This window comes from Phyllostomus hastatus, unplaced genomic scaffold, assembly GCF_019186645.2.
Source record: "Phyllostomus hastatus isolate PE091 unplaced genomic scaffold, TTU_PhHast_1.1 phas_scaffold_78, whole genome shotgun sequence".
NCBI classification, from domain to species: Eukaryota; Metazoa; Chordata; class Mammalia; order Chiroptera; family Phyllostomidae; genus Phyllostomus; species Phyllostomus hastatus.
In genome coordinates, this window is record NW_025334041.1 from 58,519,532 (window position 1) to 58,536,125 (window position 16,594).

The window sequence follows — 16,594 nt, forward strand, 5'->3', positions numbered from 1 at the left end:
TTCATGCTCTGCTTGAGTTGATAATGTTATCCTCTCCTTTCATTTGCTGATTTGATTCTCTGCTTCATCTAGTGTTGATTCCTTCTAATGTATTGTTTATTTTAGATATTGTATTCTTATGTGATTTGTTCTTTCCTATATTTTCAATGTTTACTATCTGTGTAAGTTCTCACTGCGATCATCCAGTCTTTCCACTGGGTCTTTGACCTTCCTTGTAACATTATTTTAAACTGTGCACCTTCTATTTTGGTAGCTTTTATTTTATTTTTTTATTTTTAATTATTTTTTTATTGTTGTTCAAGTGCACTTTTCTGCCTTTTCCTTCCACTCCTCCCTACCACCACAGCCCTCCCCGCCTCCCTCCGCCTTTTCCACCCCTCCTTGTTATTGTCCAAATGTCCTTTATAATTGTTCCTGTAAACCCTTCACCCTTTTCCTCCATTATCCCCTCCCCTTTCCCCTCTGATCACTGTCAGCTTGTTCTCAATTTCAGTGTCTTGGACTACACTTTGCTTGCTTGTTCTTTTTGTTGATGAGGTTCCTGTTAATGGTGAGATCATATGGTATTTGTCTTTCATCGCCTGGCTTATTTCACTTAGCTTAATGCTCTCTAGTCCCATCCGCGCTGTCACAGAGGGTAAGAGCTCCTTCTTTCTTTCTGCTGCATAGAATTCCATTGTGTAAATGTACCATAGTTTTTTGATCCATTCATTTACTGATGGGCACCAAGGTTGCTTCCAGCACTTGTCTACTATAAATTGTGCTGCTATGAACATTGCAGTGCATAGGTGCTTTTGGATTGGTGTTTCAGGGTTCTTAGGATATAACTGCAGCAGTGGAATTGCCGGGTCAAGAGGCAGTTCCATTTTTAGTTTCCTGAGGAAATTCCATATTGTTTTCCATAGTGGGTACACAAGTGTGCAATTCCACCAACAGTGCACTAGGGTTCCCTTTTCTCCACAACCTCTCTAACATTTGTTGTTTCTTGATTTGTTTATGTTGGCCATTCTGACAGGTGTGAAGTGGTATCTCATTGTGGTTTTAATATGCATCTGTCTGATGGCTAGCGATACTGAGCATAGTTTCATATGTTTCTGGGCCCTCTGTATGTCCTCCTTGGAGAAGTGTCTGTTCAAGTCCTTTGTTCATTTTTTCATTGGGTTGCTTGTCTTCTTAGAGTGGATTCATGTGAGTTCTTTATATACTTTGGAGGTACCTTGTCCGAGGTATCATTGGTAAATATGTTTTCCCATATGGTTGGTTGTCTTTTCATTTTAATGCTGTTTTCTCTAGCCATGCAGAAGCTTTTTATTTTAATGAGATCCCATTTATTTATTCTTTCCTTTATGTCCAGTGCTTTACCGGGAATATATCAGAGAAAATATTACTATGTGGAATATCTGAGATTTTCCTGCCTATCTTTTCCTCTAGGACTTTAATGGTGTCACAGCTTACATTTAAGTCTTTTATCCACCTTGAATTTATTTTTCTGTATGGTGTAAGTTCGTGTGCGAGTTTCATTTTTTGCATGTAGCTGCCCGGCGGTCCCAATACCATTTGTTGAAGAGGCTGTCTTTGTTCCATTTTATGTTGCTGCTGCCTTTGTTGAATATTAATTGACCATAGAGACTTGAGTTTATTTCTAAGCTCTCTAATCTGTTCCATTGGTCTATGTGTCTATTCTTATCCCAGTACCAGACTGATATGATTACAGTGGCTCTATAATACATTTTGATATCAGGTATTGTGATCCCTCTTACTTTGCTCTTCTCTCTTAAAATTGTTGCAGCTATTTGGGGTTGTTTATAGTTCCATATAAAATTTTGAAGTGTTTGTTCTATATCTGTGAAGTATGCCATTGGTACTTTAATACGTATTGTGTTGACTCCATAAATTGTTTTGGGTAGTATTGACATTTTTTTTAATTTATTTTTTTTTATTTTATTTTAATCATTGTTCAAGTACATTTTTCTGTCCTTTACTACCATTCCAGCCCACCTACCCATCCCTCCCCACCTATTTTGGGGTAATATGGGCATTTTGATGATGTTAATTCTTCCGATCCATGAACGTGGTATATGTTTCCATTTGTTTGTGTCTTCTGTAATTTCTTTCTTCAGTGTTGTATAGTTTTCTGAGTTCTGGTCTTTTACTTCCTTGGTTAGGTTTATTCCTAGGTATTTTATTTTTCTTTTTTATAAATGTGATTTTTTTCTCTGATTTTTGTTTCTGATATTTCATTGTTGGTTTACAAAAATGCCTTTTATTCCTGGATATTGACTTTGTATCCTGCTGTTTTGCCAAATTCAGTTTTTAGGTCAAGCAGTTTTATGGCAGAGTCTATAGGATTTTCTGTGTACACTATCATAGAATAGTTGGATGTGGTTTGCCAATATTTTGTTGATGATTTTAACGTCTTTGTTCAACAGCGATATTGTCCTGAAATTTTCTTTCTTTGTTGTGTCTTTATCTGGTTTTGGGATTAGGGCGATGCTGACTTCATAAAAAGAGTCTGGGAGTCTTCCATCTTCTTGGACTTTTTGGACTACTCTGTGAAGGATAGGGTTTAGCTTTTCCTTAAATGCTTTGTAGAATTCTCCTGTGAAACTCTTGGTCCAGGGTTTTTGTGTGTCGGGAGTTTTTTTATTACTGTTTCAATTTCATAAGCTGATGTTAGTCTCTGTTCAGGCTTTCTGCTTCTTCTTCATTCAGTTTTGGAAGATTGTATTTTTCTAGGGATTTGCCCATTTCACCTAAGATTTTCAGGTTTCTTGGTATATAGTTTTTTGTAGTAAGTTTTTACAATCCTTTGTATTTCTGTAGTATCAGTTGTAATCTTTCCTTTTTCATTTCTGACTGTGTTTATTTAGGTCCTCTCTCTTTTTTTCTTGATGAGTCTGCTTAAAAGCTTGTTGTTTTTTTTTTAATCTTTTCAAAGAAACATCTCCTGGATTTACTGATTCTTAGAATTGTGCTTTTAGTCTCTATGTTGTATAATTCCACTCTGGTCTTGGTTATTTCCTCTCTTCTACTTGCTCTGGGCTGTCTTTTTTGTTGTTCCTCCAGTTCTTGTAGTTGTACGGTTAGGTTGTTTATTTGAAATGTTTCTATTTTTTTTTTTTTAGATAGGCCTGTATAGCTATGAACTTTCCTCTGAGGACTGCCTTTCTGTGTCCCATAAGTTTTGGATTGTTGTGAGTTCATTTTCATTTGTTTTCAGGAACTTTTTGATTTCCTCCTTGATCTACTTGATCTGAGGTTGGTTTCTAGTTTGAGTCCCTTGTGGTAAGAGAAAATGCTTAATATGATTTCAGTTTTCTTGAATTTGTTGAGGCTTGACTTGTGACCTATGATGTGGTCTATCTTTGAAAATGTTCCATGTGCATTGGAAAAGAATGTGTATTTTGCTTCTTTGGGATGAAAGGCTCTCTCTGTATATCAGTTAAGTTCATTTGATCTAGGACATTGTACAGTGCCACAATATCTTTGTTGATATTTTGTTTGGAAGATGTATCCATTTTTGACAGTGAGGTGTTGAAATCCCCTACTATAATTGTGTTGCTGTCAAGATCTTTCTTGAAGTCCACCAAGATTTTCTTTATGTATTTGGATGCCCCTCTGTTGGGTGCATATATGTTTACAATATTTATGTCTTCTTGGTGGACTCTTTCCTTAAGTATTATGAAGTGACTTCCTGGGTCTCTTTTTAAGGCTCTTTTTTTTGAAGTTTATTTTGTGTGATATGAGTATTGCAACCCCAGCTTTGTTTCCCTGTCCATTTGCTTGGAATATTTGTTTCTGGCCTTTCACTTTCATTCTGTGAAGGTCTTTTGTTCTGAGGTGTGTCTCTTTTGGGCAGCATATGTGTGGGTCGTGCTTTCTTATCTATTCAGTTACTCTATGTCTTTTGGTTGGGACATTTAATCCATTTATGTTAAAGGCTATTCTTGATAGGTACTTATTCATAGCCATTTTTTTCGTACCTGTGTTCCTCTCTCTTTCACGCTCTTCCTTCTTTTTCTTAAAACAGTCCCTTTAGCATCTCTTGCAGAGCTGGTTTGGTGGAGGTGTATTCTTTTTGACTTGTTTTGTCTGGGAAGGTACTTACTTGGCCTTCCGTTTTAATTGAGAGCCTTGCTGGGTACAGTCATCTTGGTTGCAGGCCTCTGGCTTTCATTACTTGGAGTATTTCTTGCCATTCTCTTCTAACTTGGAGCATTTCGATTGAGAAATCAGCTGCTAGCCTTATTGGCCTTATTGTATGTTACTTCCTGTTTTTCCCTTGCTGCCTTTAAGATTCTGTCTTTGTGGCCCTGGCTGGCATAGCTCAGTGGATTGAGCACGGCCTGCGAACCAAAGTGTCGCAGGTTCGATTCCCAGTCAGGGTACATGCTTGGGTTGCAGGCCATGACCCCCAGCAACCACACATTGATGTTTCTCTCTCTCTCTCTATCTCTCTCCCTTCCTTCTCTGCAAATAAATAAATAAATAAATAAACAAATAAATTACAAAAAAAAGATTCTGTCTTTGTCTTGGAATTTTGCCATTTTAATTATGATGTGTCTTGAAGTGGGCCTATTTGGGTTTCTTTTAATGGAGAGTCTCTGTATTTCCTGAATTTGTGTGACTTTTTGTTGGGGACCTCTCTGCCTGGTCTCAGGAATCTGTAACTGCCTATAACTATGGCTGAGTAAGAGGCCTCTGAACCAGGAGACGCTAAAGAGACAAAACTTACTTCCCTGGCTTGAACGCTGCCTGTTCATATGCGTCATTCCTTGTCATGCTTGAACGGTAGTCAATGATGGGTAACAATTTTCTTGGATAGAGAATGAATCTAAGACAGACGCGTTCACAAAGGAATCGCAGGAACAAGACTCATGGGGCTGTGGAAATAATGGGGTGATCGACATCAACCCCTGTCCCCTCGTCTTTGCCAATGCCTGAGTCCTTGAGAAATCCAAGTCTCCCAGCTGCCTTTGTCTCCTCTGCCCAACTCAGGCCCATTGGAAATAACAGGGGCGGTACAGTCCAGACCAGAGACGGCGGACTCCCGGGGTAATGAGGCCTAAGACATAGAATATAAAGACATAGAATATGAAAGACCCTGTGAAATCTGCTTGCTGGAGGATGCTCTTTAATTAGAATATGAAGTCACGGGTAGGAAAGAGAACTAAGCTTTAAGTCCTGTAGTCTTTTTAAATGATAAAACCCCAAAATCTCTGGTTTAGGATCCCAGTAGGAAATCTGCCAGCACCTTTCAAAAGCTAACTATTTGTAATTTGCAAACTGTATTGGTATTCAAGAGTAAAACCCTGCTTGTGCAGGGGGGTGGGGCACTCTGTCCTGATTCTGTCCTGATGGCCTCACAGGACCTGGTTGTCTTTGTGTATGTTTTTCTCATGTTTCGATGAACCATCCACAGTGTTCCGTGCTCACTGCAGGCAGGTGGGCACGCATCACTTTTTCTCTTATCAAGTTAGGGAAGTTTCCCATCATTGCTTTTTCAAACAGGTTTTCTATCTCTTGCTCTCCTTTTTCTTTCTTCTTCTCCTCTCTATTATACGGATTTGTTACGTTTCATGTTGTCTATAGCTCCTTTACCTCCTGTTTGTTCCTTCTGAGTCTCTTTTCTTTTTCTTGCTCTGTCTGGGAGTTTTTTTCTACCTTGTCCTCCAACTCACTGATTCAGTCCTCTGCTTCATCCAGTCTGTTTGTAATTCCTTCTAATGTTTTTTTTTTTAATTTCTGAGATTTTACTGTTTACTTCTTCCCGGTTTTTGTTTATAGTTTCTATTTCTTTTTTCATGCTGATGTAGTATTCAGTGAGTTCCTTGTAGTTTTCTGTGAGTTCCTTGAGCATCTTTATAACCATTAATTTGAATTCTATATCCAATAGTTTGGTTACCTCCATTTCGTTTAGCTCTATTAGTGGCAAGTTTTCCATTCCTTTTGATTGCAATAGAACATTGCATGTTATTTTTTTTGTTTCCCCATTTTAGGTGACTCTTTTTCTTTGTTTCTGTGCTTCCTGGTGTTTTCCTTTGCTAGCTGTCTTTATAGGGTGAACTTCTATGGTAGGAATTCTATGAGGTTCAGTGGTGTGGTCTCTGATCTCCTTGACTGGACGCTCTAGGTTTGCTTTTTCTTCTCATTGTGTCAGCTCTCTTGTTGTCCTTGGGGTTTTACTTTTTGGTAGTTACCTTATGTTGGTTTTTCTGCTCCAGCGGGTATACTGATGTTCGCAGCACCCACCTATTCTTGTATGTAATCTGTGGCAGGGGTTGCCAAAATGGATTAAGACAGCAGGAGAGTATTTTATGGGATTTAAAGTATTAGCAAGTAGAGAAGAGGTCGTAGATCCTTTGGATAAGTATAGCATTAACTGTGATATATTTCACCCAATTAGCCATTTTTTTATAAAAGGCGAAAGAGAGATGAAACTTTTGTTAGAGGGAAGGATGATTATGATCTAAATTCAGAAACAGAGCTCTTGTGCAAGGTCAGATGATGAGATATAATGAGATTAAAGTGTAGAAAGTAGATGTAGTGTGAGAGAGAATAGAGTTGACCTCAACAATAATGCTGAGGTTTAAAGTGAAGTGGGCTAAGTTCATGGAGGGTTGCTGTGTATTATGTACAATTGTATGGAACAATTATTTACAATAGTACTATACAACAATAATAAGACAAGACGTATATGATTTGGATAACCAGAATAGAAAATATCCAATCAAGAATTGTGTATTATTGGAACATGAGTGAAATGAAAAAAGGAAAATTAAAATAAAGTATGATAGAGTGGATAAGGAAATCCAGTCAAATAATGAAATTAAATAGGGAAATAAAATGAGGAAAACTAAACATAAGGAAATGAAAACTAGTAATAAAATAAAAGTAGTAAATAATAATTGCAAGATAATAATAATGTACATACACAAAAAATGCCATGTCTGTGGGGTAGCAATGTGACATTTTTCTCAGTTTTGGGGGTTAGCCTTGTGCTCCCCCTTTCGATCTGTCTCTGGACCCTTTGTGACTCTGCATCTTATTATCCCCCTTGGAAGAAAAAAGAAAGGGTTGGGGGAGAGGATTCAAAAAGAAAAGGTAAAAGATAATAACAAGCCTCTTGCTGACATTAAACCTGTTCAGTGAGTTCTGCTCGTCTACCTAGATGCCACAGGAAGAGGGGGGCTGGGCTGCGAGTTTCTTTCTTCCTTTGGTTCTGAGAGGATAGGGACCAGGTCTGCATTACAGTATATGGTTTCCTGGCCTCTGGCCCACATCTTCTGTGAGCTGCCAGGCTCAAATCAGCCACTCAGCTCCTCAGAGCATGAGCTAATCTCCTCAGGGAGCCTGAGTCAAGTGGGGCTCACAGTACTGCCCAGCCCCCTCACTCTGGGCATGCAGTAGGAGACAGGCAGGGTGCACAGTTCAATCCCGCTACTGTCTCTGGGTGTGCAGTATCAGCAGGCGGGGCTCACAGTTCCCTTCCGCCACTCATGCTGCGTGCACACAGATGAAATCTCTCTTGGAGTGCGATGGTGGCTGCCTGGAGAGTTCCTTACAAATAGTTGCCCACCATTGTTAACAAGTGCACAGCTTTTCACATAGCCCAATGTTCAACCAGTCCAGAGACTATCCAAGTCAGGGTTCTACATGGGCCATCTCCTCCCTTCTCCAGGTGTCACCTGGCACCTCAATTTCTCTGGTTCCATTTTCTACAGTCCCAGCAGCTGTGTACCGCCTCTGTGTATCTCCCACTTCATGTCTACCTCCCCCAGTGACTTCCAGCACTCAGGTCCCTCCTGGTGCTGGGCTGCCTTCCCTGCCCTGGTAGGGGAAGGAGCTGGTGCTCTAACTCTCCTCCCCTATCTTGCAGCAAGTGCTGAGCCAGGGGTGCAGCAGCCTTGGTCCCCAGGCAGATCCCAAAGATCTTACTGTCCCAGTGCACTCTTCTCACTGTTTTTCAATGTCCTCTGCAATTTTTTGCTTCCAAACTTCATATAAGCTGCGATTCCATTGGCTGTTCACTCTGTTCCTCATAAGATCAGCTAGGTGTTCCAGTTGGGCACAGGAAGAACTGGGCTCCACTCCCACCTACCTCATTGCCATCTTCCTGTGTGGTGGCTTTTATTTTATCCATTCATTTAATTCTTTTTCTGGTGATTTCTCCTCTTCTTTCTTGGGAATTTTTCTTTGTCCCCCTATTTTGAGTATTAGGTAGATCTGCCATGACTTCAAAATTTCTTATGAAGGTGTGTTGTTGGACTCTGTGGCACAATCTTCTAGATCACCTGACTTCTCTGATCAAGTAATGTTTATTGTGTGTTATGTGCACCTTTTATTGTTTTTGAGGCTTCAGTGCTATTGGCCCTTCTGTTGGTTGAATTAACCTCCAGGCTGGGTGACTATAAGGGTAAAACTCATTCACTGTATATGAAGTGTTGTGCAGGGGTTGGTCCCCGAGGTGTAGTTGTTCTCAGCAGGTTCTTGTGCCTGCTGAAATCTCCTTTTAGGGTTGCCATTTGTATGCCTATTTGGGCTGAGCTCTGGGGTCATCTGAAACTCACCACTGGTTGTGTTAATTCTGGGTCCACTTGGGAGGGGCTCAGCTACAGGTCGCTGTCAGACATTGTGTGTAACCATATTTGGGCTACCTGTCTGTAGCTACCATGTTGTTCACAGGTTGTTTCTGCATCTACTGGACTTGAGTGTTCATGAGAGGGGCCAATCTGTGTAAAAGGATTGGCTTCTTCTAGTTTAGAGTTGGGGGCATATCTGTAAAAAGACTGAGGCTCTCTGAGGTCCATCTTCACCTGTCAGATACTTTTCTGCCCCTGAGTTTCTCTGATGTTTCTCCAGAGAGAAAGATCTCTTCCCAAGAGAGAATGTAGAATGAGCCCCGGCTAGCCAAGATAGGGCTAGTGGGTTTTCTATTTGGGGATCATGTGGTCAGGCCCTCAATGAGGTGAAAGTAGCTCCTGCTCCAAAGCCAAACCCCTCAGGTCTCTGATGAAGTTTCCAGTGCTAATTCTCCTTAGGGGTGCTCTCTGTAGGTTCAGGGTGTATACAGCCAGATATCCCTTTTGCAGGAGTAAGCTCAGGTGCCTTAGGCTCAAGGAACTAAAGTCTTCCTTGGGGTTGATATTGGTCGAGGCTAACCGCTTCATCCTGGTCTCAATAGCCTCTGAGGGTCATATACTTTAAGTGCCATCACTATGAACCACTGTTTGTTTCCCCTGTGGATCTGTAACCTGCAGTGGTATGCAGCATTTGCCAGGGCTGATCCAGTCTTCCATTGGGTGTGGTGTCTGTAAGCCTGCAGAAGGTAGAGCAGATACTTCTTCACCTTCCTGGTATAGCACAAGCTGAAGTTGCAGGGAAGCATAGATCTGTCTCTCTGCAATGTGGCCACATAACCCAGCACACACCTTCTGGCTTCTGAACAGAAGACTTCCTGGCAGACAGTTTGAAAATTCCAGCTCTTTGTGGCTCCCTGTTCCCCCTACACCATGGACCCAAGCAGGACAGGGCTGAATATCAACTCTGCCTGGCACTTTGATTTCTCTACATGGCTGGTCTTGGTAGGGCATGACAAAGTTCCAGACCCACAAAAGCTCCATACCCAATAGGATGGGGCCAAAAGTTGCAGCCCTGCTTAGATCCTCTGCACTGCCAAACTGAGCAGGATGAGGCCAAAAGTCCCTGCCCTGTGCAGCTCCCCTGTGCTGATGAACTCGGCAGGATGAGGCCGGTGGAGTCACTTAGCGGGGGGTGGGGGGGGGGGTAGCTGTGCACCGGTCGTGGGGAACACTGGTTCTCTTTCCTAAACCACACAGTATAGTCATTGTTTGTGTTTCTGCCAAAAGCCTCCCCAGAAAATAGAGGGTCCGTAAAAGTCTTTGTTGGGTGTAGCCAGCAGATCACTTCACAGGACTGAAGTATGGCTGCCTGTCCTCAGCAGTCAGAGTCCAAACTGTGAACTCCCCTGGCTAGGGCTATAGCAATAGGAGAGTTGTCCCTGGTAGGGTGCAGTTGAGTCTCCAATGTGTACTGAATCCAAAATTATTTCCACCACCAGATACTAAGCAGACTCTTGTTCCCCTGTCTGTTACTGTGGGTTGGGGATCCCTGCATGGGTTGGGACCACCTGTAGGGAGAGGGACTTCTTCAGCTACTGTATTCTGGCTTTTCAGCTGCTGGCTGCACCTGCATGCAGGGGCTATCCCTTTCTGCATCTCTGTCCTTACCAATCTCTATGTGTATTCTTGTATAATCTTTGCGGTTATATTTCAGATCAGCTAGTCTTCAGTTGGTTTTTCAGGTTGATTGCTCTGTAATTTAGCTGTAAATCTTGTCTGGGGCTGGGAGTAAGTGGGCATGGCTTCTACCTGCTCTGCAGCCATTTCGAATCTCCCCACTATAGCTTTTATCATTCCGTTATCTGCTGAGAGGGACTTAGGGTGCTTCCAAATCTTATCTACTGTAAATACTGCTACAGTAAACATAAGGATGCATAAATCCTTTCAAATTTGTGTTTCAAGTTTCTTTGTATGTATTTCCAGAAGTATAATCGCTAGGTCATAAGGCAGTTCCATTTTAAATTTTCTTAAGAAACTTGATACTGTTTTTCACAGTGGTTGCACCAATTTGAAGTCCCACCAACAGTGCATGAGGGTTCCATTTTCTCCACATCCTTGCCAAAACTTGTTTGTTGATTTTTTTATTATAGCCATTCTGACATGTGTGACATCGCATTGTGGTTTTAATTTGCATTTCCCTGATGATTAGTGACATCGAGCTTCTTTTCATATGTTTATTGGTCATATGTACGTTTTCTTTGAAGAGGTGTCTATCATCTGATCACCTTTGCCCATTTTTAATAGGATTTTTTGTTGTTGTTGCTGAGTTGTATAACTGCTTTATAAATAGTGGATTTTAACCCCTTATCAGATGAGTAAGTTCTCCTATTCTGTGGGTTGTTTTTTCATTTTGTTGATGGTTTCCTTTGCTCTGCAAAACTTTTTAGTTTACTGTAGTCCCATTTGTTTATTTCTCTTGTCTGAGGAGATGTATCAGAAAAAAACATTGCTACAAGAAATGTCTGAGATTTTACTGCCTATATTTCTTTCTAGGATTTTTATGGAAGATGCCCAGTTCTTGATTCTTTGAATATGTCCAGCTGTGGACAGTAGGAACAGTGAGTTCAGGCAAGGGAACAGGATTTGCTGACATAGAAGTAGCAAACAGTCATGTGTGTTCTGCATACTTTCAAGTTGCTTGGAAAGTCAGAAACCTACAATTACATGGTGGAGAACATAACTTGAAGGTGATGCATGAGAAACATGCTGGAGCCAAGTTGTTGAAGGTCGTCTGTTTTTCGGTGTTTTTTTTTTTTAAGAACTTGGATATTTTTCTCCTTTTTGTTGGTGTTTTTTTTTTTTTTTAAGATTTTATTTATTTATTTTTAGACAGTGGGGAAGGGAGGGAGAAAGAGAGGGAGAGAACCATCAGTGCGTGGTTGCCTCTCATGCTTCCCCACACTGGGGACCCGGCCCACAACCCAGGCATGTATCCTGATTGGGAATTGAACCGGTGACCATTCGGTTCACAGGCTGGCACTCAATCCACAGGGCCATACCAGCTAGGTCTGTTGGTGTTTTAGATCAGTTTGGGTTTCTGTAATAAAGTCCCAGAGACTGAGTGGCTTATAAACAACAAACATTTATTTCTCATGGTTCTGGAGGCTGGAAGTCAGACATCAGGCTGTCAGCATGGTTGGGTTCTAGTGAGAGTCCTGTTACGGTTTACAGAGTGCTGACTTTTATACCCTCACAGGAGCAGAAAGCAGCAAGGAAACAAGTTCTGTTGTGACTCTTATAAGGGCACTAACCCTATTCATAAGGACTCTAACCTCATGATCTCATCTAATCCTGTGTACCTCTCAAAGTCCTCATCTTCAAATGTCATCATTTTTGGGGACAGTGTTTCAGTGTATCAATTTGGGACATGAAATTCATATGAATATGAATTTTCCAACTGACAGTCCCTAACAGTTGGAAAAATAAGGGCTTAAAGCAGGGAAGGGTCTTAATTTTCATCTTAAGCAGCTGTTCTGGTAATCCTTTCAGTGGTCGCCGACCGCTGGGCCATAGGCTGGGTACCAGTCCAGACTTGTTAGTAACTGGGCCACACAGCCGTAGGTGAGCTTGAATGTAATGTGCTAGAATCATCCTGAAACCATTCCCCCTGCCCTGTGTCCATGAAGAAATTGTCTTCTATGAAACCAGTCCATGATGCCAAAAAGGTTAGGGAGTATTGCTTTGGATAACACATGGGAAAGGTGAGATTAGAAGCAGTGATACCAGTTGGTGACTAACCACATTGTGAGGCAGGAGGTAAAGAGGTCGTGGACCAAGAGTAGAATAGTGGACACAAGAAGAGTGGCAGAATCAGTGGAAAATGGTGACAACTGGATAGCAAAGGTAAAGGAAAGGGGCAAATCTGGGGTGACATATTTCTGTGCTCATAGAGACATTTAAGGAATGGGTAGATAGTTTTAATTAGTTTTGTCTCTGTTGAGTTGCTGTATAACTTTAAAAAGTCTTTTTGATTTTTCACTCTAATACTATTCACATACAGCCTCTAGCAGTATACCTAAATAATAAGTAATCTGCCACAGTAGAGTGAGACTAAAGTTGGTTGAAACTCAGAAAACAACATTATACTTCAGAATCTAAGGTGGCATCTCATGGTTTGCCCATTTTCCCTATATGCCTGCATCTTACTAAGTATCTGTAGCCTCTGAGTGACTCCTAGATATATCGGAGTCACTTGTATACTGGATGAAGGATTTAGAGACAGAAATGCCAGACTATGGCCTATGTATGGCTTAAAGTGGAGAATCTCTCATCATTGGAGAGGTGACAGTGTAAGTGGAGAGCCAAATAAGAGGAGTCTTTTCCATGGATGACATAGGTGAGAGCACTTGCAGACATACGAGATCTGTCTGGGAAAAGTCCAGCCATTGTTAATATAATGAGAACACTTTGCATGACATTGGTGTAATCTGGCAGCCAAGGAGAGTGGACTGGAATGTGCATCTGTGAACAATGATGACTTCATTGTACTAGTAAGTGGGGGCAGTAGATGCCATTGAATGAGCATGAGGTTCTCTGCTCATTGTATTCAAAATGACCGAGTGCGTAGAGCAACAAATCTGCACCATATTTAGCATTAAGCTTGAACATTCCTCTACAGAGACTATTTTGATGGTTCAGAAGGCCACAGCTATGTGCAACTGGTGATTGGCAGCTTCATCACGACAACGTGCCCACTCATGTATCAAGTTTCATTCAGTTATTTGAAAAAGCATCAAATTATCCAGGTGACTCAAACCCCCTACAGCCCAGGTTTGGCATGCTGTGACCTCTGGCTTTTCCCAAAACTAAAATCACCTTTGAAAGGGGAGAGATTTCGGACTGTTGATGAGATTCAGGAAAATATGACCGGGCAGCCGATGGCAACTGGGAGAACTGTGAGGTCTTAAGGTGCCTACTTAGAAGGGGCTAAGTAAACATTGTTTCTTGTATTTTGTATGTTCTTCAATAAATGTCTCTATTTTCATATTACATGGCTAGATACCTTCTGGACAGACCTTGTATGTTTTAGATGGAGCTGACTTCTCTGTAAAGTTGTATTTTAGGGAGTGTCTTATCCCATGCTTACATGCTGCAACTTGTTGTGTGTTTTGGATTGGCTCCTTTTTTTACTTGTCTGGACCATGACTTATTCTACCAATATGCCTTTTTTGCTATTCTCTGCTAGATCCCTGGATTGTTTTTAAATCCCCCCTTGGTTTCTTGTGTTTTAGCCTGAGAAGAAGTTTGGCGTGGTGGTGGTTGGTGTTGGCAGAGCCGGATTGGTGCGGATGAGGGACTTGCAGAATCCACATGCTTCCTCAGCATTCCTGAACCTGATTGGCTTCGTGTCTAGGTGGCTCACATTTGCGTTATGCTTCATAATTCATGGGAAGCCCAGTGGGATGGAGTAGGCCTTGAGGCACAGAGATTTTTCAGACCTGGGAAAGAGAGAACCAGTTATAGGGTTATTTCAAAGAACTTTTCTCAGGGTCAGTCCTACAAAAGAGCTCAAGTTTGGATGGGTCTGAGAACTGAAGAGTACTAGGCTTTTTCAGCTGGGCTATACAGTGAGTCAACCTAGAAGGGACAATAAAAGCAAAGGCAGGGAAGATGAGCATAGGGAGAACACAAGCCAGTTGGGCTGGCTTGAAAGAAGGCTTTAGGTATGCAGCATTAAACATTACATCAGTTATTATAACAGCTATTCATGCAGTAGCCCTGAGCTTTATAAGCCTTATTACCAACTATTTGACATAGATACCATTACCATTATCAACCCCACTTTATAGATCAAGAAACTGAGCCATAGGAAGTTTGAGTAATTTGCCTGAGGTCACAGCTGGAAAGTCTAAACTGAATTTACATCCAGGTCTATTTGATACCAAAGCCCATCTTTTAAAAACCTTGTATTCTTTTTTCTTTGATATTTTGAGCCCTGCTTTTAGGCTTCATTTCTCTTCTATAACCAACCGAAACCAAACTTACCACCCTGATTATTATTTCTTGCACCATGTTCAGCTCTTTCCTCTGCCCCCCACCACTTCCTCACACACACACAGTACTCCCTAGATCAATGCTATGTAACATCATTTATCAATATTAATTGTGACCTAGATGTAGGCACTATGTTGACTGAAGAAATGTGGTGGTGACCAAGGTAGGCAAGTCTCTACTTTTCAGTGTTTTAGGGAAATCAAATACATAGCGCATAAATAACTATGTGATAGTCCATGCAGATTTTTACATATTTTAATTTATGGGACCTGCTGTCTTTCAGTTTGCCTGTCTCAAAACTTGTCTTTTCCTTTAAGGATTTAAACTGGTCTTTGGGCCAATAGGGAGGCTCAGAAGTGCTGGGAATATGCTGTTGGTCAATCTCAGCAAGATTATATGGGGGCTGCACACAGCTGAGAGATCAAAGTTATTATTGGCCATACTATAAGTCTCATTGCACCTGTATTTGAAGCTCTGATCAAGCATGATGAAATAGAGCTGCTCCTTTTTCTGTAAGTCCCTGTCCTATGCCAACTGACTGTCATGACTGAAGCAGTGGTAATTCCTAAAGGACCTAGGTCATGTGGGAAGAAATACTCACTGCTTTACCACATCCCTGCCATTATCACACTGTTCCTCTTCTCATATACCCTGTTCCTCATGGCCTAAGCCCCACCTTCTCCCCAGGAAGACTTTATTGAAACCCTAAGATAGGTGCCCCTGCGTTCCATGAATCTACCACATGTATTTCAGGACAACACTTCTCATGTTAGATTTCTGTTGTTATATCAATATATGCATATGTGTATCTTCCTGTTATTTTAACACTGAGCTCATTGGAAGCTAAGGACTTTTAGTTCATTCTTTATGATCTTCCCTCTGGTGCCTAGCACACATTTGGCAAACAGTAAATATTGGTCAAATTGAGCAGAGTAGATTGAGTGGCCCCCATAGGAAGAAACCTATTATATCTTTTGGTAGCCAAACTTGCCTAATGCTCTCTGCCTGCTGCAGCTGGAGTGGAGTTCTGAGCTGGCTGAGAGCCTTCTGTTGCTGCCCTGTCTCCTCTGTGACACCTATCACTCCAGCCCCTGCGCTAGGATAGTGTGCTGATGACCAGGGTTCTCAGTTCTTGTAAATCAGGGGTTCCTTCTTACTTTGTAAGAGTCAACACAATTAGGATTCCTTTTTGTGCCTCTGCTACTGGTTAGCCGTGGCAGCTACTTCTTCTCAGGGCTTTCTCAGTTCACTTGTAAAGGAAGCAGTGATACCTACCTTCCATTAGACCATCACAAGACCATGATGCATGTGAAGGAGCTTGAAGTCACACAGCACTTTACAGCTCAAAGGTGTTAGTATATTGCATTTGAGCTGGTTTGGTAGCCATAGTTTGGGTCAGGTACTTAGGGCTGGCAGTGATCATAGAGATTATTCCACTTGAGATAAAGTATCAATTATTTTTGTTTTAGATATGAAGTAATTTAAAGACTCCCACATCATACAAGCTGTTAGCAGTAGTATCAGCACTCAATGCCAGGTCCTTTGACTTCAAACTTGAGGCTATGTCTTTCACTCCATCATTGAAAATGCCCTGAAAGTAGAGGAGGAAATTAATTTCTCCATCTGTAAAAGCTTATCATCAGGACCTTGTTGGGAAGAGGGGAGAAAGATAATGCTCATTTATTCTAAGCCAATGTTCTACTTTTAAGGGCTATTTCTGTTATTCTCAAATAGACGAGAGCTCAAGTGCATTGATGAAGTCCAGCAGATTTCTTTGGAAGATGCTCTTTCTAGCCAAGAGGTTGAGGTTGCTTATATCTGCAGTGAAAGTACCAGCCATGAGGACTATATCAGGTAGGTTTCAATGCAGGCAAGTTTTGCCTTGCACACGAGTGCAGGACTATAAAAGTGACTGGTAAGCTGAAGTTTCAGAAAGGGATCTTGATAGCCAATGAAAA

The 16,594-nt window shown here is 41.4% G+C and overlaps 1 protein-coding gene across 4 annotated transcripts in view; it reads left to right on the top strand.

Moving 5' to 3' along the window:
• Positions 1 to 16,594, top strand: part of BLVRA (biliverdin reductase A) — a 162,991-nt gene that overhangs the window by 65,671 nt on the left and 80,726 nt on the right. For all 4 annotated transcript variants that reach the window (XM_045827547.1, XM_045827548.1, XM_045827549.1 and 1 more), the window contains 2 exons: positions 13,874 to 13,995; positions 16,371 to 16,490. In XM_045827547.1, coding sequence (XP_045683503.1) covers positions 13,874 to 13,995; positions 16,371 to 16,490 — 242 coding nt within the window. The remainder of the gene's footprint in view (positions 1 to 13,873; positions 13,996 to 16,370; positions 16,491 to 16,594) is intronic.